Source organism: Pezoporus occidentalis, unplaced genomic scaffold (assembly GCF_034315485.1).
Source record: "Pezoporus occidentalis ecotype Australia unplaced genomic scaffold, CSIRO_AGI_Poc_V1 ctg259, whole genome shotgun sequence".
NCBI lineage: Eukaryota > Metazoa > Chordata > Aves > Psittaciformes > Psittacidae > Pezoporus > Pezoporus occidentalis.
The window spans coordinates 461,163-483,840 of NW_026914491.1; the positions used below are offsets into that span (position 1 = coordinate 461,163).

The window sequence follows — 22,678 nt, forward strand, 5'->3', positions numbered from 1 at the left end:
GCTGAACCAGCCCAGCTTTCTCAGCCTGGCTTCAGAGCAGAGCTGCTCCAGCCCCTGGAGCATCTTCCTGGCGTTGTCTGGACTTTCTTGAGCATGTGGCTTGGGATGAGCTTGTTATGCTGCCAGTGATGCTTGAGGCTTTGTGTCAGTTCATTACTCAGTTCTGTAAAGGGTGAATGTTGTCAGAAGCTGGAGAGGTGTGAGGGGGTCTCAGGCTTGTCTCATATCCGTCCTTAACTCTCGCAGCAAACCAAGGGAAAATGAAAGGAATCGGCAACAAAACAGGAGCTGTAACCCCATGTGTCCTGTTGTGGAGCTGTCCTCACAGCTTGGGTAGAACCAGTGTTCCCCAAAGCAGAGGCAGGAGGTGTCCCCTCTTGTGGACCCCACTGCAGAGGTCACCTCATCTGCTTGTTCTGCTCCCCCCCCCCGGACAGGCTGGTGAGGGAAAGGAGGCACAAATCCAGCCAGTAGCTGTTTTCTGGTAAACTCTGCCCATGGTGAGCTGGTGCTGTTTGTTCAAGCACCATGGCTAAGAGCTGCTAACGCCACTACCGAAGGCAGCGGCAGCCACAGAGGTGGTTCTGCTGCCTCCTCTGTCTTGACCATGTGCCTTGTCCTAGACAGGTAATGGTGGGGATAGAATCTGCTGTGTGCTCTGAGGTGTATGTGGTAAAATGGCAGGGATTGGTTTGATTTATCTAGACGGTGTAATAAAATCGTGGGTTTGGGTGTTAAAATACCCAGTTGTGCTCAGATGGTGGATTCAGGGGATGTTCTGAAATCTTCATTTGCAGCATGAAAAGGAGGTTGCTTAATTCTGCTGTGAGAAAGCTTGAGCTAGAACGTGAGGCTCTGAGCAAAGATCTGGGCCTGTGGCTCATGTCATCAACTTAGATTTCCAGTTTGGGAAGGCGGGTTAAACCCTGTCTCATCTGCTTAGTCTTGAGACTGCAGATGACATCTGAGTGCAGCCTTGGCTCCTGTGGGGATCAGGCAGCAGCCTGGAAAGCTCTGCCAGGCCTGATCCTGCCCGTGTATGTGATAGCAGAAGAGGCAAATGTGCCCTGTGGGAGACCAGCGCGATGCATGCATCCAGCCTGTGCCGTGCCTCCATCTCCTTAGTATTCAGAAGAAACGGAGGACATCAAGATGAGGCCAGAAATTGGCTTTATTAAAATAAACTCTCCCTAAAAGGCTGGGGCAGTAAGTCCAATTTTCTTTGTCTTGCATCGCTGGGCAGGTGAGTCCCTGAATTTCTAAAGAGGGAGTTAATTGAGACGTTTCGCAGGTGCCCGGAGCCCGTCGCAGCCGTTGTCCCGACACGTGTCCAGCAGCACAGTGTGGTTTTACTTTGCTAAATGTTGCCCAGCAATCCCCTGTGCTCAGGACAGTGCTGTCAGCTCCAGGAGCCACTGGCTGGTCGGGAATGGTGCAGAATGGTGTGGGGCTGGTGTGGCTGAGTCAATGGCCTCTGTGCTGTGTTATTCTAGGAAGGAGCTTCCTTCTGCAGCTCTCCTTCTTGTTTGTTTATCAGAAAGGATGCAGTGGTCAGTCTTGTCATTCTGCACTGTAAAAACTTCATCCTGTGTTCCCAGTGTTTAGAAAATTCACATTAAAAATGAATTAGCATGATCCTCTTCCGCTGCAAGAGCGTTCCTGTGCGTGTCCAGTGGAGGAGAGATTCCTTTACAGGATTAACCAGGAGAGCTTTGTAGCAGAGGCCTCAGTATTTGTTAAAAGCAGTTCTAAGGAGCTGTGCTGTGCACGGGTGCACTGTAAGGCCACTGGGTCACAGACCTGGTCACACTGCAACTACGGGGTCCTTAATGGGCTGGTGACCCTGGAGCCTGATTACACCTGCTTAGAGGACAGCCATGCTGAGAGATTCAGCACTGGGAGAGGGACAGGATGGCCCTGCCAGAGATGCTTGTAACTGAGACTGTCCCCCCACTGCCGGTCTGGGTGTTCCTCACCTGTAGCAGCAGCAGCAGTGCCACTGGTACTGCACTGCCAGGGCTCAGGGATGCTTTTGCTGTGCTTCACTGCAGGGACACTCTTCTCATGCAGTGCTCAGTCCTTAGAGCACAGAATCTTTCCTGTGTGCCTGATGGTGGTTGGAAAATACTCCCCTTGTCTGTCTTTATGGTAGTGTTGCTGTTAACACAAGAGTCAGTCTATAAAATACTGTTTATTTTATTGTCTTGAGGGCGGTGTTCCGGATGTGGCAAAATAATAAATACCCTGGTGGAAAAAACCTCTCTCACTGGGGCTTGGTGAGCTTTATTTATTAAAGAAATTTATAATCCAAATTAAATTTGATAAAAATATCTCCTCTGTAATGCATTTTTCTCGCTTTAAAAGCTCCTGTAAAGGTGTCAGTGCTGGTTAGCTCCATTTTAAACACTGTCACTGTTTAAAAATTATTTTCCTCTAGGGAGCCTGGGAACAATTTTAAACCCAAACTGCACATATTTATGCTTTATATATACTGTGTAATTAGGAAACAAGAGAGGGAAAAATTCTTAACTATCTTTATGGATGATCTGAGCCTGAGCTCAGGCTGGTGGTGTCTGGCTGCGTACGTGTTATCTGTGCCTGAATTTTGCCTGACTTTGTACAGATGATGATCTGCATCTGAGGAGGTTGGGTTTGGGAGAAAAATCTCATTTGAAGCAATTTCCCTTTTCCTGGGGCACTGAACAGCTCTAAACAGAAATATTTTTAGTTGATGGCAGGAATGGTTTAGAATTTTCTCAGGTCTGTGGGGTCCAAATACCTGCGAGTGTCCCAGGTCCCAGCCCCGGAGGGAGCCAGCCCATGGCTGTGGTGAGCAGTCTGGCCTGGGCACGGCTGCGCTGCGGGGCTGTGGAATGGTGTTGGGGGTTGTAGAGTCCCCTCGGTGCTGTGTGGAGTAGGTGAAGGTGGAGAAATAGCCACAGGTATTACTGCAGCAATGTCTCATTCCACCCGATGCTCAGTGTTGGTTTCTGTGACTGTCTGCCTCTGGCAATCGTCCTGGTGAAGGGTTGTGATTCCCCCCCGGTTGTGACCCAGGGGTGTCAAGCCAAAGGCTGAGCACCATGCATGGTGCAGCACACTGTGGCTGAAGCCGCTCCTTATGGCTTATCTGTGTGGTTAATAGGACACGGCTGTGTAACAGAGCTACCTGTAGTGAGCACCGGTAGAAAGGTAGAGGCCAAACTGTGGAGATGTGCTCTTGGCCACTGTGAGCCTGGGGGCTGCATCAGGCACGTGAAATGGTGACATCTGCCCTGTTCAGGTGTCCTGATGGGGACCCTGCTGGGACCTGGTGGCCCTGCTGAGCTGAGCTGGAGGAGCAGAGATCAAGTGTCTGGCGTGTGACCGCAGGGAGTGAGCAGGAGCTGGACTCTGGGTGGTTCCTGGTGTACATACAGGGTAAGGTTTGAAATGATGGTTCTGTTGTGACCTCTGACTGTGGGGGTTGCTGTGTGTCTGTGCCAAAAACTGCTGCTGCAGAGCTGGGGATCAGCTTGTCTCCATATCCACAGGGCTGCAGCAGCTCTCGGAGCTGGAACCTGAAACTCTCAAACAGTCTCAGTGGGCTAAAGATGGAGAAAACCAAATTCCCTCTGAAATGGCATCTGTAGTGCAGCAGTTGTGACCTGCTCCATGAGCTGGAGGTTCCCCTGTGCTTCCTCAGGATGGTAATTTCCAGCCTAGTTTTGCCCACTTGGAGAGCCTAATGAGGTACAAAAGGCTGTTTGTCCAATTCATCTTCATTTAAATGCCTTCTCTTGACTTAGATGTCAGGTTTACTTAGGAATGCTTAATTTGATACTAAGAATTAGTTCAGCCAATTTCCAAATGAGAATTCCTATTGCTGTGATGTCTTGTCCCTTCTCCCTCTCACAACAAGGAGATACTCAGCTGTACACCTGTGTAAAAAGCAACAGCAGAAACCCCATTTCTTAGTAAATGTGCTCCTGCTCCTGTGTAGAAGATGCTGACAGGCAGCAAAGCCCCTGGAATGAACCTGCTGCAGACCCAGCTCCCCGGGCATGGACCGGACCAGTGAGAAGGCAGGCACAGAAAGCGGCCTGATGAAGAATTATCTCTGAACTGGCCTCTCTGGCAGCCGCAGGGGAGCGTCATTCGGTGCTCTGCTGAAGTGGATACCTGGGGAAGGCATCAGCCTGTTTAAACAGGGCTTTATTATGCCTATTTGTTATTTTACCGTCAAGCCTCCAGAACGCGACAGGAATCTGATGGGAGTGAGCCATGATGCTGAGGGCAGAGTTAGATTTATCTCAATTAGTGCTCCCTGCTACAGGAACACCACAAAAAGAAACTTTCCCAGTCAACAGACAGAATTCTGTTCTATATTCAGCATGATGGTGGGGTCCAGCTCACAGGGGCGTTGTGCATGGAGCTCTTCTGGCCTTTCCAGGTCCTGCTTTACCCATCAGTAATGTCAGTGTTTTACTGTTGTCAGTGTTTTAAGATTTATCTTGGCAAAATACTGTGATACTTGAGAGGGTTACTCTGTTAGAATGCAGTTATTAATGCATGTGGAAAAAGGTAAGCTTGTTAGATGCTGCACCACTGCAGTAGTGTGACCCTGGTTCCACCAACACAAGTGAAGAGCAGTCAGTCTGCTGCAGCTTTACAAGGCTGCACTGCAAACCCTCTGTCGGAGCCTCACATGCATCCCAAACCAGCCTGGAGGAGGGTCCTGGTTTCAGCTCTGACAGTTATTTTTCTCCTTCCTCGTAGCTGGTGCAGTACTGTGTGTTGGCTTCAGTCTGAGAGCAATGCTGGTAGCACACCGATGGTTTAGTGAGTGAATGGCTGTGTGGTGCTGAGTTACTGGCTGGGATTGTACCATGACAAGGAGAAACTCCTGAAGTCACCTCTTGGTATTCCTCTCCTGCTGTGGATTTGGGCTGGGAGGGATGCAGGCTGTGTCCTGGCAGGTTTGGCAGCGTGGCCTTGGTGCGAGCATCCTCCTTCCTGGCTCTGGTCTTTGTGATGTGCCGGGGCTCCATCCATATTTCCCAGCAGAGGCATGAACTACAGAGGTTTGTGCTTAGGAAGTGGAGAAGTTTCTACAAGAGCTGTTTTCTCTGTTTCCCCTGATATTTTCCTGCTTTGAATTTATCTGGAGACTTCTTTAAAAGACAGAAGGCTCTGAAGTGAATTCTGCTGGGTTCACCAGGATATCACCAGGATGCCCAGGAGCATGCTGGCCTCCTCTACACCCGTGCTGCAGGGGAGTGGGCTGGGAGGCAGGTGTCTGATGGAATGAAATGTAAAAAATCAAGGGGGGGGGGGAGTATAATAAAGGCAGAGGAGGGTAATGTTGTGGCTTGATGTGACAGGACCTCCTGCTGCTGCAGCTGCCAGTGCCAGCCACGGAACAGATTAATCTGTATTCCAGCCTGCCTCCGCCGAAGTCAAGATTGATCTAATTAGGGTGGTTCAACCGCGGCTGCATCCTGAAGCCTCTGTGCCCGTCTGGAGAGGGAAGAGCTCCGGGGAGCGGGGTGAGCCTGTCCCGGGCAGGATGGAGCGGCCGGGCTGCGGCTGGCGCAGGGGAGCAGGAGCCGCCCCGTGTGCGGGTGAGAGGCGCCTCTGACCTCGCAGCGCCGCGCAGTCGGGAGGCGGTGGTGTTCCCGTGGCGGTGGTTCCGGGGCAGCCTCCGTGCCGCTGGCTTTCAGAGCGCTCGGATCCGCTCCTTCTGGGAAGCGGGGCTGGCGGCAGCGCCTGCCTCTGCCCTTGGCACTTCCTGCGCAGGGCTGTGGATGCTGAGGGATGCAGGCAGGATCATGAGGGGCTCCCGCAGCGTTCAGGGCGGGCAGGGACCCCGAGGCAGCGCCCCAGCTTGTGGCCTGTCTGCCAGTGGAGATCAGGGCCGGGCAGCCCCACGGTTTGCTTTCAGGTATAAGGAACAGCACCAGCTGCTAACCCTGCTCCGAAGAGGACCCGACCCTGAGCAAGTGCTGTGGTGATGGACTTGTGGTTGTTGGGGTTTGTTTGGCAGGAGCTGCAATAGAGCATAATTGGGATTTGGGGGGGCAGGATGGGGCACACCGGCGCGTTTCTTTCAGGAAGCTGATAAAAAGGTTTATATCGTTTAGAAATATTTCTGCAAAATAGTGTTGAGCATCCTGAGGAGGCAGCTGAACCTCTCCCGGGGTTCTGGAGTGATGTGTTGAAAGAACAACCTCCTTCTTAAAAGCCCATGTCAGCTGCTCCAGGCTTCTCAGTAGTTGTAAAGGTTTTACTGAAAACATGGATAAATACCTGCATGTGCGCACCAAAGCAAGAATGGTGGCAAAGCAAAAATGCATTTCCTGGTGAAATATAGTGTAGAAATATTCCAATGAATATTGAAAAAAGGCACTGAAGATACATCATTGGTGAGAACATGACTGCTAAAGTACTGTGTCAACACTTCTAAACGCTTCCAAAAACAGAAGGTTGGGGGGAATAGTGTGAGATGCAGAGCGCTGGCTGCCTCCTAAAGCAGCAGCTGCTGCTGGAGTAGATTTAAAATAAGAAGTCTTCATTTTGCTGTATATTTACCTGAAGCAAACAGGATCTTACAGGGACGTTGGAGGCTTTTACTGTGTTTTTAATGTAGAGCCTGTGTCTGGTGGTGGTTCCGTGGTGTGGTCACTCCTGTGCCACAGGCAGATCTGGAGCCATCACCCTTCATCCCTGTTCGCTGCCCAGTCAGGAGCAGCCGCGGCTCTGAGACCCATAAACCTGTTCTCCACCCACTCCTCCCCATCTCTTTGGTGCATGAAAAATCGCTACCACCTCAGGCAGAAATCTGTTCCTGGAAGGAAGCCCCATTTGTAGTGGCTAATGGAACGGGGTGCCTGCGTGCTCCGTGCCACAGCGCAGATAATGCATACAGAGGAGAGGGGACAGGGACAAGGACAGGGCCAGGCAGCCTGGGCAGCTTCATCTGCCTGTGGAGGCTCCCTGCAGATGTGTCTGTGCCACTTGTCCTCTGTACGTGGTGCCATTGATCATGGCTGCTCCTGGCTCCAGGCAGCACCATGGAAATGTGTGTTAGCGTGGCTTGGCAGCGGGAAGATGATCATCCCTTTCCTCTGCACGCTGCGTTTTCCTCTCTGAACAGACCCAGTCTCAAGGCCCTTCCCTCCCCACCACCGTGGGTGAGGAAATGTTTATGGTCGTTATTTTTCATGAGTCTTAACCAGCAAGATTCCATGAGGACATCTTGGAGAAGCTGCAGTTGTGAATCTGTTGAGGTATCTACAGCATAAGGTCTAAAACCCTGCAGCCTGTGGAGCTGAGTGGGGCAGAACCTGGGCTTTATGGGAGCTGCTTTTTCCAGGTCACTGAGGACGAGCAGGGCTGTGATCAGTGTGTGGCAGGAGTAAGTGCACAGAACCAGAGGAGACATCCCTGCCTGGGCTGTGCAGGCTGAGGAGCTGCCTGGCCTCCTGACAGACTTCCTGCTCCTGCTGCTCCTGCTCTGCCTCCTCGTGCCAGTGATGGGACGAGACCAGGGTTCTGCTTATCATCAGCTACACACAGGAGTGCAAGGAGTAAATTTGATGCCATGTTACAGAGTAAATGAGCCCCCGTTCCTGATCTCAGCATGCAACTTTCATTTTGTATCTCCAGAGCATGTCTGCTCCATCCTGGCCTCCCTTCTGCGAAACCTGAGAGGGCAGCAGAGGACACGGTTACTGAATAAATTCACAGAGAATGACAGTGAGAAGGTGAGTGCTCGGTGTGTGGCTGCCGGATTGGGAGGATACTCAGTACCAGCAGATTGCCTCTTTGCACTCAGTGAGCTACTGAAAAGCCTCGTGGTACCTGCTGCAGGGACTTACGTGCTCATTTATGGTGTTATCCAGAAGCTGGAAGACTGGAAGTGCCTTTAGCACTTGGCCTCCCACATCCCAGGGGCTTTTGTTTCCTCTTGCACACAGCAGTAGTGATGCTCAGTCCCAGGCTGTGTCTCTGCTGCAGGCTGATGATGTAACACATTCCGTGGTTTCACATCACACCAGCTCTGAAACCAGGGCAGTGGGGAAGGTGCTGGTGTTTGTAGTGAAGCTCTTTTGCAGGGAGTCGAGGAATTGCTGTAGTACACGTGTAGCATTCCTCATGCTTCTCCTAGAATGTGTCCCTTCAGTGGTGTTTACTCTGGGAAATTCGTTCCAAAATACTTACATGGTAGTGGATAGATCAAAGAGCTGTGAGACAGAAACAGCAGCTTTTGCAAACCAGTAATCCCAAGGGGTTTGTAAGTTCCACCACTGGGGAAATACTGGTTTCTTAGTTCTCCTCACTCAGTGTGTTTTAAGGGTGTTCTTCATAACCTGTTCTGCCGCTTGCAGACTGCTTCCAGTTCCACTTCAGAGGAGAGCAGCAAAGCTGTAACATGCCTGGTATATCCTATGTAAGCCTGACCAAAGAAACCGGGAGAGCCACAGCACAGGGGAGCGAGCTGGGGCCCTGTGTCTTTGCTGCCTTTTAGCTGGGGCTGATGAATGCATACTGTGATAGGGGATTGGGTTGAGCTGCCTGCAGACTCTGTGTTCATCCGACCACATCCTTCCAGAACGTGTTCCTTCCTGTGAGTGACAGCCACCTGTTCCTCTGTGGAGACTGCAGCTGGAAGGAAAACAGAATGGCATGAAGGATTAAGGATGATTGCATTGTTCTTCTTTCTTGCTTAGGTCTCTCTCTTCTGCCCTTGCAGGTTGATAGGCTGATGGAACTGTATTTTAAGTACCTGGATGCAATGCAGGCAGCTGATAAGAAGATTGATGGAGAGAAACATGTATGTATTGCTTAAGTTTTGCTAGCTCATGTCTAATGCCTCTGCACAGAACTTGTGGCTCAGCTGGGGTCACTTCCAAGCTGTGCCCTCATACCTGTGCTGTTAGCTCCTTATTCTTGTTGCCCTCCTCTCCAGCTTCCAGTTAACCTCACGTAAAAGAGGCTGAGAACTTCTCTACAGCAAATACTCTTGGCCTTTTACAGTGAGTTTTACCAGGAGGGCCTAAGTGTGCTGCAGTTTGCTTTCATTTTTACTTGGCTGTGATCTTCCTTGGTCTGGCAGATGGAGAGTAAGTGAAATGCAGAGAGACAATTACATGCTCATGTGCGAGGCCTCCTACCCTGGTCTAGAGTTCGGATCAGCTGCGAGGAAGCATCTGTTTTGATTAGTTAGAGGAGGCTGGAGACAGAGGCTGGGGAGCTCCCTGTGCTCCCCGCACACCAGCAGTGAGCCATTTGAATGACACGAGCCTTGGTCCCACACAGCACTTTCTTGGAACCGAAGCTGAACAGACTTGTTGAGAGTGAGCGAGCTGCTGGAGTCAGGAAGCAGCTTGCAGAGCTGTTAGCGAGCTTGGCCACCTTCCCGCAAGATTATCTGTATCAGCACTGAAGAGGGTGTGAGATTGATTAGCACTGACAGAGAGTAACGGCTGCAGCACATCGCGGTGTGCTTGGTGTGCCACTGGCTGCAGCCCTGAGAGGCTCTGACACGCAGCTTGGTGCCCATGGCCAGGCCCCGGCACCGGCACCAGGAGCACTGCGAGGGCATCGGAGCAACACTGCTGCTGCTCAGAGAGGCAGGGGGTGAGTGATGGGTGGAGGTGAGCCTGCTGCCAGCATTTGGGCTCCATACACACAGCTGCAGCTTCACACACGAACAGTGGCCTGAAGGAAAATAGCATTTACCCTTCCCTGCTATCCCTCCGTGCTCTGTTCATCTCCTCAGAATGAGTTGTTCTTTCCATTTCAGTGTTGGTGTGTGGGTTCTAAACTCAAAAACTGGAATGGGTTTTCCTGGCCAAAGTCCTGTGGTGTAATGGCAGCTGCAGTGCAGTACAGGAGCCCCTCAATGCGACAGGCTGAGCCAGTGCATGTGCCCTGTATCAAGAAAGACCCTGGAGCACTCTGCAACTGTTAACTCCTGTAGCAAACAGCCAGCACAACGCAGGGGTGAAGGAAATTTGAGTGTGAAGAAGCTTGTGTAGAAGCTCTTCAGTTAATAATATGAACCCATTCATGTCTACTGATGCACAGGAGAAGAGAAACTAAAGAACCTTTGGTTTTCCTCCTGTATCCAAGAAGACCACTGTGTTTTGGCCCCACTGCTGGGCTCTGTGGGCTGGAATGGCTGGAGTTCTTCACCTCTCTTAGAGCTAAGAATAGGATTTTGCAGAAACATATCTGCAATGTATTAGGCACAACAGGTATGACAGACAATGCTGAGGTTTGTTTCTGGCTTGGAAAACTCTTGGAATTGCCATTTGCTTTGTTTTGTAGTGCACTCAGATGGACAGTGGGACGTGGTCTCCCGAGATCTGAAGTGGCTTGAGCATTTTCCCCATGCAGAAGTAGTCAAAAGCCATCATTCTGTCCTTTGAATCACAGCATTGCCTGGCTGTGACAGGATTTATGGAGCACTTTAATGTTTCTTGTTGTGGCACATGAATCATTGAAGTGGATGGGATGAACACTGGGTCCTTTAGAAACTGCTGTGGCGTCTGGGGGATTTTGACCTTTTACTTGCAGTAGAGGACATAGGACCTCCAAATTCCGGTCATCCTTCTCTCTGCCCCTAGGAAAATGATACCTTATGAGATTTTACAGGTTCAGCTGCGCTGACAAGAATGAGATCGCAGTCTGAGGGCAGAGTATCCTGGTGTAAGTCCGGCATTACAGGAAGTGAAAGCTGATTACACAAGGCAGGACCGAGTGTATCACAGCTGCTGTTCCACCTCTGGTCGTGCAGCTGGTATAAGAAGCTCCTGCAGTTCTCCTCCTTCTGTCTTTGTGTGGCTTATTTCAGTGCTGTGGATTATAGCCCAGCTCTTCAGCCTGCAGTGGAGGTGTGGGGACAGCTGGGGGTGGAAGGGGAAGAATCACTGAAGCCAGGGTTTCTGAGGAGGAACCCATGATGAAACTGCATCCTTGATATGGCCAGTGGAATGGGATGGGGGCCCTTCTCAGTGGTACCCACTTGTTTGCTGCTGTGGAATCTATTCTCCAGTGATCAGAGGTGATAATTACCCATTACCCGTGTGAAACCCGGGAGCAAAGTCCATGTGTGTGTTTGACACCCGGTGCCTGCCTTAGAGCTTTTCTTAGAGTTTTTAGTTAACAAAACCCGGGAGATACCTCCTCCACCTCTCAAATTCTTGAATTCTTTCCATAGGAAGAGGTGGGAAATCCTGTGCTTTCAGCTCCCTCTAGAAGGAGGGATAATTGCAGGTGGCAGCAGTAGCCTCAGTGATCTCTGGTGGTGGCAGGAAAAGGCAGGAGATGGTTTCATGGTTTTACAGTTCCACAGAAAATTATGCTCAGCAGGTTTATTCCATGAAATATTCTCACCAGATACTTTGTGCTGTAATGACTTACAAATTACATGCTAATTGTGCTACAGTTAAGTCATTCCACCCTTGAAAGGGAGAGGTGGAACTCCTAGCAGGAGAGCAGTGTCCACACACTGGGATAGCAGAAACGGGAGTTTGTTTGTTTAAGAGGGTTTGGGTTGGTTTAGGAGGATGGAGCTGCCTGGAGCTGCATCCAGGTGTGAAAGCACCTTCTGAGCACGGCTGCACCACTGCCCCTCCACGTAGTGCAGACCCAGAGTAGTGAGGGGAGAGAAGCTCCGCTTGGTGTAAGAGACAAGTTGGAATAGTTTTGTACTCGGTGCTTGCAGCCTTCTCCTCTCTGCTCACCTGTGTGGGCCTCACTACCCAACCCACTGAGGTGTCCTTTGTTCTTGACCAGCACCCACCCTTGCTGTGGCTGCTGGGGAAGGTGAAGGATAAGGAAGGAGGAAGATGAGAATCTTTTGGGTCCCATTCCAATGACTCTGTGGAGCAAATGTGATCTCTTGTTACCTCATTGGCAGATCCATTCTGTGTTTAGGTTTTGAGTCTCTACTTCACACCCTGAGGCCTGTCAGTCCTGCCTCATTAGTGTGAGAGGCTCATTTTAGCTTCACAGAAGCCCATCTTATTGCTGTCTTCTCCCATCAGCAAGGGGCATCTCAGTACATATTGTTGGCAGATTAGAAATGGCATCTGAGCGCTCATTTGGAGGTTAGAGCCTTGACAGCTTTGCAAGGGAGACAAAGTGGAAAGGTGACTGGTGCTGGGCTGGAGGCAGATGAGCATTTACAGGGTGGATGTGGCTTTAAAAACAAGGCTGTGAAAAGGCACCTTAGAACCATGCTTGTCTTCTAATTCATATCTGCCTCATTTACTGGTACAAAATAATCTCGCTTCTCCGCGGAGAGGGGCTGTTAGAGCTGTCGCCTTCCCGCTGTAATCAAGACAGCCGTTGCCTGGATCCAGCTCCAGTGATCGCCACGCTGGGATGGGAATACAGAACAGACACGGGCTTTGTTTCCTGCTCTGGAGGGTCAAATCCTGCCTGTGGAGGTTTTTCTCTTCAGGAATTTGGCACTGCTGAGAGGAGTAGCCAACAAGCTTGTGTGCAGAGGAGGGTAAGCTGTAGTTCAGCAGTGCCAGCTTTGCCTTCTGCCTTGAGTGGGGTTTTTGATCCTTCAGACATTACCCCAGCCTCTGGCTGGCCAACCTCATGTTGTTTAGCTTTAGAGACCAGATTTGATCAGACTCCTGTAATCTGACATGGATGTAGGGTGAGGAAGGTTGCTCCTTGCATAAAACTGGATTTTTGTTTTACTGGCAAAAGCTTGCTTGCAAGGTCGTGCTGGTGCCCATAGTTTTGAGAACCTGGAGTGAATTCCAGTTGTGCAGATGCTGGAATACACAGGATCCGGTGCTGAAGCATCATGGAGTAGAGCCAAAGCAATTGACCTTATGGCATTGGTAAGCAGGCATTGTTCGTTAAACTTCTCCTTTCACTGCAGGCTAGGTTTCTAGGAGGAAAGAAGTATTTTATTACCTGGGCTTTCCTCTCTGCCTCCCAGAGGCATCTGTATTTGCAAGTCGCTTCCCCAGCTCCCTGCACAGCGAGCATCCATCGCACTCTCTCCAGTGGGAAGTGCCCAGGGTTAGGTTTCCTTCTTGTGCCCGGAAGACTTTACCTTCGGCTGGATGTGAGGGCTTGGCCTGACAGGACAGGGAAATCTGGCGGCCTGGATCCGCTCTGGTGCTGGTGACCTTGTGTGTGTTTGCAGGAGCACCCCCAAGGAGCAGCGCCGAGCATGTGGGTACGGAGCTCTTGCGGGTGATGGCTCTAATGAGAAAATATTGCTCTGCTGGAGTGTGCCCACCTGCCAGATGCTGCATAATAAATCACACGGGCTGCAGGCAGGCAGCAGGGCTGACAAGCTTCTTCCTTTGTTTAAGAACAAAACCAAAACCCAAACCCCAAATGGAGAAGGTTGCCTGTGCTGGAAGCGATTCCTCCTGTTGGGTCCATGAGGATGGGTAGCAGGGTCAGCTGGTGACAGCCCTGGGCACCGGGAGGCTGCTCCTACAGGCTTTGAAGGGGATCCTGTCTGAAGCAGGCTGATGGAATGGCCTCGTGTGTTCTGTCTTTGGCCTCTGCTTGGGCAAGTCTCACCAGTGACTGCTGAACGAGCAGGGGAGGAGCGAACCCTCAGCGTTCCTGGGGGAGCCAGTGCTTGAAGCTGGAAGAGCAGGGCTGGGCATGGTGAAGCTGTGCTTGTGCAGAGCTTTCCGACCTGTTTATTCCTTCAGCAGTCGATAATGAAGTTGGAAGCCTGATAGGTCTTTGAGTCGCCTGGAGTCACGTTCTACACTGCTTAACAGCACCCTCAGCTGGCCAGTGGAAGGGCAGGTGCCAGGGGACTTGGAAGTGAGAGCCAGGCAGGTGTGTTCCACAGTCACAGCCTCTGATCCTCCACTGAGAAATGCAATTTGGTGCTTAAATTAAAATTTTAATTTTCAGCTGGACACACTTCAGCAGCAGCAGAGGCAAAAGCTGGGTCACAACTGGTGAAGTGTCTGTGAATGGAAAGGAATTATTAACAGTGCTGCTTTGGCAAGAAATGTCTGGAATGTGTTTGGGGAACAAAGCATTCCTTAAAACCACAACTGTCTCCAGCATTTTGCCACCCTGCTGGGAGGTGCCTGGGGAGGCAGAGGGCATCACACCTTTCCTTTGTGCTGCTTTACAGGACATGGTGCGTCGGGGAGAGATAATAGATGATGACATGGAAGATGAATTCTATCTCCGTCGCCTGGATGCTGGTCTCTTTGTTCTACAGCTCATCTGTTACATCATGGCAGAGATCTGTAATGCCAGTGTTCCCCAGGTAAAGCTATAGACAAGGTTGGCAGATCATCTGTGTTTCCATCCATGATACGACAAGGCTCCACATCCTTGCAAATATGGCCTGTGAATAATCTTCTCTGTAATTCCTTTTTTGGGAGGGAACCTCCTTCTTTCACTTGTGCATGCAGCTTCCTCAGGTTGTGGCAGTCAGGAGGGCATTAACGGGTAGAGGCTGATAATTGTCACAGGATTCATGCAACACCATTCGAGTAAGGCCAGTGCAAAATACTGCAGCTTTACGTGTGTGAGTGCAGGGGGATTGTAACACTGTTACGAGCTTACGTGTGCCACACACCTTCCTGTGTGTGAGTACGTGCTCTGGGACTGTGGACTAGGAAAGGCTGAGTTGGGTGTTGTGGTGCTCGGGGTTTCTGCTCTTCCCTCAGGGTGGCACAGATGGGGTTGTGTGTGGGGTTGTGTTGTACTGGAGGCTGATTGCTTCTCTTTCCTGTCCCCCGTCAGATTCGTCAGAGAGTCCATCAGATTCTGAACATGAGAGGCAGCTCCATTAAAATTGTTCGACACATCCTAAAGGGTGAGTTGAGATACTCTTGTGGATGTGTCTCATCCCTGCAGCACAGCTGGGTCACCGCTGTGTGGGATGAGCCTTCACATGTAATTCTGCTTGATTTCATGAGCGTCTTCAGGCAGCAGCTGAGTAATGTGCTGAGGTATGGGCAGGGCTGGTAAGAGCTGGTAAGACCTTGGAGTTAGGCCACTTGCTGTTATCTGCTGTCATGGAATGGCACATCACCTCGTGCTGCCATCAGCTGCACACTGGCTGGAACTCGCTGCTGACATTAACTCTAGAGTCAATATTTAAGGGAAGGGTACATGCGTGCTGAAGAGAAGAATAGTGGAGTCTCATCTTTCATTAACGTGGCCCTGCACTTCACCATCTGCACCGTATTAGTATCTGTGGTGTATTTGTCTTGTTCTTAGTGTCAGATTAATAGGGATTATAGCATTAAAGTATCCTCTGTAGCTTTAAAATGTAGCTGTTGTGATTTGCAATCCCAGTTTTAAAGTACTGCTTGTTATTTTTAATGCCTGTGTTGAGTTAGGGCAACGCTGGTTTGAGCTGTGGCTCTCATCTGCAGCACACGCAGCCAATTGAACCAGGCAAGGAGAGGACAGGACTCGGGCCCTCCCTGGGGATCTGCTGCCCACAGGAGGTGCCTCCTTGTTTAGCAGAGGCTTGAGCCTGCTCCTGAGGGGCTGTGTTGGCTTTGGTGAGGAGTCTCTTTCCCTCCTAGAGAGGAGGGAAGGCCAGCAATGTCTCTGGGGGTGCTGGGCTGTGGTGTTATAGTGCCTCCTTCTTAGGCAGTAACAGTGATGTTCTGTTGGGCCTCTTCTTGCCCCCCCTCAACACTGGCAGGGACAGGCAGCGTTTCTCTTGAAGATCCTGTCGATTTTGTCCCTTCCCATATGCGGGAAAGAAGGGGATCAGAAGGATGGCTGGTATGACAAAATTAAGAGTGATTTTCTGACAGTGAGAGATTACCTGCAGCTATAGGCAGTCTCTTTGGCTCTTATCCTTTGCCAGCAAGTGCGAGTTAATGCCTGCTGATGAACAGGGGGACTGGATAGGGTGTCTTTTCTGATTTTGATCATGATACTTGACAATTCCTGCTTCCAAACTGTCCATTTCCAACTCAGAGCATGGCACACGTCTGCTTTCAGGTCCCCACGCTTGACCAGGGCCGTGGGTGCCCATGGGGTTTGTCTGCACACCTCGCTGCACCCACACACCTCACGCTCATTTCTCTGCCTTGTTGATTTACATGCTAAGCTGAATTGGAGGGCAGCTGCATTAAAATTTCATCTGGTGCCTCCTTTCACAGACAGTGACTTGCATTGTGAGGCTTTTTCAGGGGTTTCATTGTGTCTCACAGGCTGCAGGTTCTCCTGCAGGTTTGGTGCTCAGCAGTGACGTGTTCCCTGCCGAAGAGGCCATACGTGGCTTGTTAATAGTACTGGTGATGGACGCAGCACTTGGGGCTCTGCTGCAGCTCTCCCCAGCTCTGATGCTTGGCAGTTCTAGAGACTTTTGCCACCGCAGTAGTCAGTGACCTTAGAAACAGATTTATGGTGGGTCCTTGTGAAATAGTGCCGTGGGGCCCAGCAGATTCCTGAGCACAGGAGCAGCGCTGAGCTCTCCTGCAGCCTGAGCTGGTGACACGGGAGTGCTTCAGTAGTTACACGCCAGTGTCCAGGTATGCTCGGTGTAAGATTCAGCAGCTTTGACAGAAGCAACACCACAGACACGGACCTGCCCTCTGGAGGGCTCTGCTGGTGGGACGTGGTTGCCTGTTGCAGCCGTGGGTTTGGCTGTGGAGCTGGTGACGTGTGGGCTGGGGCAGTGGGGACACCCCAAGTCTGGCTGCTGGAACAGTACCCCTCTACCCCAAATGGCTGAGAGGAGGCTGATGCCTTGACTGAGCTGTTCCAGGCCACCCCAGCTGCTCCCAGCGCAGATCAGGGCTGCTTTATTTTTACTCTCGGTTCAGCGTGTTGCTCCTGTTCAGTTTTTATTTTCTATTTTTGCATACTAATTAGCTGCTTGGTTTTTAGTTTGATTTTTATGGCCTACATATTCTCCATGTTTCTCTGGCAACCTGACAGCTGATGGATCCCTTGGGGTTGCTCAGAATTACTTACGATGCAAGCGAGGAAGCCAGACTGTTTTCCTGTGGTAGGGCTTTCAAGGGGGGGAGAGTGGGCAGGGGACAACTGAAGGCTCCTTAAATGCATTTCTGCAGCCTGACCATTCCTCCTGCAGCTCTGTTGCCTGGGAAGATCAGGTGTAACTTGCAATGGGACAGTTAATTCATCCTGTGGAAGAGAATGCCTGAGCAGTGTGTGCTTGGCTGGGGATGTTTTGGAGACTGGTCTGCATGACAGCAAGTGGTATCTGCGTTCCGTAGGGATCTGGATACAGCCCATGGTACGTGCTCCCCCTGGGGAGCTGCAGTCAGAGGTGCAGAGCTCCTTCTCCAGAAGCACCAAGACCTGGTGCCCAGTTAAACTTGTGGTTTCAGTGCAGATAGTACGCATGACAGGGAGGCAGGAAGGTGAAATGCTTCCTGAGCGCTACAGCCCAAACCCGCTAGCACAGGTAATCCAAAAGCGAAGGTAGGAATGTCATGAACACTGTGCTGAGTCTGCCCTATGGTCCCTCAGTATGTGCAGCCTTTACAGCGTCCAATATCCATTACCAGCTTCAGTATTCCCCTATTGATTTTTACTATTCCGTAACCACTGTATTTTATCTAATGAAGCAGAAACCAATCTCAGGTCCTTTCCCTTTGTGCAGCCCCAGCACGTGTCGGCTCTGGTTAACCGTGGGCAGGGGCAGCGTACGTTGGGTTGGGTTTTTGGTGTCTCACTGAAGAGGTGGAGTTTTAAATTAAAAAGTAAATGCAGACAGCCTTGGTGCGAGATTTCTTTGGGGTTTTAAGCCTGGTGCTGGGGTTTATCTGGTCTCAAATCAGCATCAGCAACTCCTGGAGGTACAAGTGCCCTGTGCTGGTGCCCCTGCGCCAGGACAGCGAGGGGGTCAGGTTCACCTGCAGCAAACCTCAGCTCTCCCCACCTCCTCTGGTTACAGGTGCTGTCATGGCCTATAAATATTAACAGGATTTCTCCCAGAGGCCCTGGCAATGAGCTCCACTTCTTGTACGTGGAGAGGGAGAGTACCCGCAGGAGACTCGCGCATCAGCCAGCTTCTCCCTGTCCTCGCTCTTTTCAGGGCTCTTATAATGAAGGCTTTGATGGAGCTCAGGAGCACGTAGCGGTGCTGAACGTATAAATATTAAAAGCAAACTTTCTACAGCAACTTACCATTCAGAGGCTGAATGTGAACTCTGTTTGTTTAGGAAGAGGGGAAGAATGTGGGAAGCTGGAAGGCGCTGCCCGAGCAGGCGTCTGCTCTGGTTTGCGAAGATTTGCTCAGCTCCAAGCCTGCTTTTCAGTTTTCCTTTTTGAACCTCCTTTGAGCATGCAGGTTATGGTGGCAGAAGGAGGGAGCCGGTACGGGAATGAGCTGCTGACTTCAAACAACGAGTGCCAGGAAGGAGAGCTGGGGAGGAAGCCTTTGGTTCTGTGGTGTTTGGCTGTTTGTATGGATGAGCAGGACTGTGATCAGGGTCTGGTGTCCTCTGCTGAGGACAAGGAGTTTGTTTCGTAGTTAGATCTAGGCTGGTGCTTTCTTCCCTGCGGGGTAGAAGCACTTGTCCACAAGATTGGTTTGTACTTGAGACAAAATCCTCCTCTGGGATGGTCGGACCGTGGTCAACCCGGGGTTAGGAACGTTCACCAGCTCTGTGACAGCCCTGCCCCGGTGATGCAGTGTGAGGGGACCGGGCAGAGCTCTGTGAGGGGCAGGAGGTGTTTGTTATACAAAGCTTTAACCCTGGGGATGGGGAGAAAAGCCACGGATGCTCCCTGCATCAGTTCCCGTTCGGGTGTTGGCAGTGGATGCAGGTTTAGGCTCTGCTCTGGCTCTGCATGAGAAGCTGCCATCGCTCGTCAGTGTCTCACTCAGCCTGTGCCTGTCTGCTCTGTCCCCTGCAGAGTATGCGGAGAACATCGGGGACGGGAAGAACCAGGAGTTTCGGGAGAGTGAGCAGAAGCGGATCCTGGACCTCCTGGAGAGTTTCTGAGCCTCGAGGTCTCGGCACCTGGTTCTGCCTCTGCTGCCCCCTCCACCCTGATTGCGCGATCAGTGATGTTTCTGTGAAACCGCTTCTATTAAAGACAGTTTGTTTTTCTTAACTCCTTTGTTACAAGCAGTCTGTGCGTGGGGATGTAGCCGTGGACCTTGTGGTGGGGCAGCTCAAAGGTTGTCCCCCGAGTCCAACAGCAGTGCTGGTGTGAAGCAGTGGAACAGTAGATGTGTTGGGGGCTAAGAGGAAGCCCAGGTAGCTCAGGAGACTGTTTGCAGGTGATTCTAGCCCCATACACTAAGAAAGTGTACATCCTGCTGTACTGGCATAAACTGGGGGGACTCAGGTGTTGGTATGTGCCCAGGCCAGAGGCTCTTCAGTGGCAGAGGGGACCCAGAAGCCAGACCCATTGAACATCCCAAGGTAATCAGAGGTGAGTTTTGCATGGCCTAGGCCATGTCCCTGCTCCCGAGGGGATGCTGGAGTGACTCTATCAGGTTATACTCGGGGCTAGGAGGCAGGGTGCATAATCCATGACCTGACCAGACCCCACTGGCTGCCTTTTGTGGTCAGCCTCAGGTCTTGGCTGTGCTTGTCCTGTAGGAAACGAGTGTTGGGACTCTCGGGTCTGGATCGTCAGAGCAGCCCTAAGCTCCTGCAGAGGAGGGGACCCCTCCGGGGCAGCCTCTACCCACAGCCTGGAGCTGCAGCAGGGCTGAGGGCCGGAGCGTGGTGGGGCAGACCCACAGCTCCTCCCATCGCCTCCCACACCGGCCACGGCGCTTGGCTGCTGCTCCCAGCCGTGGCTTCACCGGGACAAGGAGCTGTGAATGTTTTCCTGCATCCTCCTTTCTTGTGCTCGAGTTAATGAGTGTCATCAGGAGCCCCGGCGGCTCCGGCAGGCTGGGCCCTGCCTCATTTAGAGAGATTTGCATGCTGGCAGCACTCATTTTTTATCTCCAAGAAAAATGCACTGTCAGGGAAGCTGAGCGGCTGCTTCAGCCGCGGCTGCGGCGCCGCTGCCGGCCTGGGTGCTGCCGAGCGCTCCTGTTCAGGGGATCAACGCGGGGGTCGTGGCTTCGGCAGCCACCAAAGAGCTGCAAACCCACATTTTTGGTGCAGAACTTGCTGGAATTCCTCATTTCTTTGTTCTGTTTTCAACCGGAAAGGTGTTCTTTCCTCCCTTTCTCAGCTGTGCTCAGTGTTGTACTGGAGCCTGGGAGCTGTTGGCAGCACAGCCAATGGATTTGAGGTCAAAGCTGGGCTCTGGTCTTCCTCCTGGAAGAGGCGCTGTCCTTCCCTGCCTCATGGTACCTGTGTGCCTCCAGAGCCAGAGGAGACGCTTGTGGGATACAGGAAGGCAAAATGCCTGTGTCTACCTGAGCCCAACCGTCTGTGACAGACGAGGATGCTCCAGCTGCTGCTGGGGAATTAGAGCAGAGCTTGTTACTGCAGGTCAGCCTTTACAAGATGGATGATGAATTCTTCTCTCCTCCTCTCTCAGAGGGGAAAACCCCACTGGGCAAGGTTGGGATCCTCTGCGTGGTGGTCCCAGGGTGCCGGAGGGGCTGGAGCTCCCGGCCCCGTCTGGGATGCACAGAACGGGTCATCTTGGGCAAAAGAGCCGGAAAACCCATTCTGTGTCCCAAGGCAAGCTGGGGGCTGCTGGGCTGGGGGCTGTGTGGGCTCTGGCTCCAGCACCCAGCACAGGCAGGGGTCGGAGCAGCCCGGGACCATCCCAGCCCACAGCTCGGCCTCTTCAGCAGCATCATCTGCTGGGAAGCATTGAAGCATCACAGCTCCTGGTGCTTGTGCTCAAAGAGATCCCTGGCTGTGCCCTGCGGTCACTGGAGCGTGCAGGGAGAGCCCAACCTTCGCCGCAGCCCTCGCTGGGTTGTGTCTTGTCTCTGATTGTAAACAGGTTTGACTGAAGAGGTAAATGAGAAGTTAATTAGAAGGAACATGATTGATGAGCGCTGGGTGATGGGGAGGTGGGATACTTGCCCTCGAAGGGAAGGGGTTGGGGGTTGTTCTGCAGCTGGAGCATCGCGCTGTGCCCCTCCGCTGTCCCCCTGTCCCCTTCTCTGCAGAGGGACCTCAGGACACGGTGCTGGGGGCTCTGCTCCACCAGGAAGCCGGGAGCTGCCTGGGCTGAGGCTGGTTGTGGGCAGAGAAGGGTGAGAATTGTGACTGAGGAATATCCCGACATCCCAGCAGAGAGACCCAGGCTGCACTGGATACACAGGCACTGTCAAAACTGGGAAACACGCCTTCAGCAGCACAAATAAGTCACCTCAAGCACTGATCGTTGGAGGGGGTTGTAATAATTCTTTCCTTCTAAGAGCTGGGTTTCAGGGGAGGCTTTTCTCATCTGGCCATAAATAACGCGGAGGGGAAGGGGCTGCTTTGGGGGTTGTGTTTGTTGGCTGTCTTTACCTTTGATTATTGGCTTTGGTCCTTAAAACAATGGTTTGGAAAGAGGGAAATGTTCCTGGACTGATTCGCAGCGGTGCCGGCATCCGGACCCTGCTGCTGGGTTCTGCAGGGCAGGAAGGAGCTGGAGCCAGGCGGGGCTTGTGCTCGGAAGGAAGAATTCTTTGGGAGTGATTTCTCCTGAGGTTTAGCCCCTCCTCATTGACCCCCCCTTTGCCCTGGGACCCCCACAGCCCTGGGGAGCTTCCCGCTGCCCCCCCCGGGCTGGGACCCTCAGAGGCCCCAGAGCTGCTGCACTCAGTGCCCCAGGGATGCTCTCCCTGTCCTGGGGCCCGGTGCTCTCCCAGCCGGGTTCCCTCCACCCCAACCCCCCGGCCCCCCTCCCTGGTTCGTGTAGTGCGATGTTCGGTCAGTTTTGCTGTCCCGGCAGGGTTGGGTTGGGTTGGGTTGGGTTCACTCGCCCCAGCCCCTGCGCTCCGCACCAGGGCCCCACCGGGCGCTGTCTGCGTGGCTGTGCCGCACCGGGACGAGCAGTGGAGGAGGCTGCGCTGCTGGATGTCGGAGCTGTTGTTTTCCTGCAGCACGCACAGACCTTTGCGAATAATCTAATAATGCAGGAATGTCAAAGTCAGCAGTGGAAGGAAATCCTTTTATACAGGGATTGTCGAGTCTCTAAACAAGTATCAGAAATGAGCTCGGGATCAGCACGGAGGGTGTTTATTCTGCCCATCACAGCGATGAACAGCAGCAACGGATCTGAGTGATGGCTCCTGGGCATGGGCACAGCCCTGAGCCCGGCCCCATCGCTCATGGGGCTGCAGCAGCAGCCACCCCCGGGAGCTTCAGGGGCATGAGCAGCAGGAACCGAAGCGCAATCTCTGTGCTGTGTTCAGAGCAGGGGGTGCTGAGCACCCCAGTGCTTCAGCAGTGGTGGCGTTTGGGTGCTTTTGCCTTCCCCGGATGCCTTAAGCTTCCACTGTCTGAAGCAAGCACAGGCTTTGGGTTGTGTCAGGATGACCATGGGCAGCACTTGGCTGCCAGCAGGAGCAACAACCCAGCCTGGTTTGTGTCTGGGTGTCCCTGTGGGTGCCACCAGGCTCGCTGGGGTGTTGCTGTGTGGAAACAGCCACCGGATTCCCCCATCTCGCCGGTTCCCACCCCGAGCAGAGCCACTGGCACGAGCCACATGAAGCAGTAGGCAGAAACCCTGGTGCTACCAGAGATAAGGAGCATCTCATCCTTGAGTGAGCCTCTGGGGCCCTTGCTCTGGCTCAGGAGCCCTGCGGGGAGGC

General features: G+C 52.3%; 1 protein-coding gene across 1 annotated transcript in view; it reads left to right on the forward strand.

The window, feature by feature from the left end:
- CTNNBL1 (catenin beta like 1) overlaps positions 1–19,028 on the forward strand; it is a 42,356-nt gene extending 23,328 nt beyond the window's left edge. Inside the window, exons 12-16 of the mRNA XM_062623794.1 lie at positions 7,648–7,745; positions 8,735–8,815; positions 14,129–14,266; positions 14,749–14,821; positions 18,862–19,028. Of these exons, the coding sequence (XP_062479778.1) occupies positions 7,648–7,745; positions 8,735–8,815; positions 14,129–14,266; positions 14,749–14,821; positions 18,862–18,950 (479 nt within the window). The 3' untranslated portion in view covers positions 18,951–19,028. The remainder of the gene's footprint in view (positions 1–7,647; positions 7,746–8,734; positions 8,816–14,128; positions 14,267–14,748; positions 14,822–18,861) is intronic.
- The last annotated feature ends 3,650 nt before the right edge of the window (positions 19,029–22,678 follow it).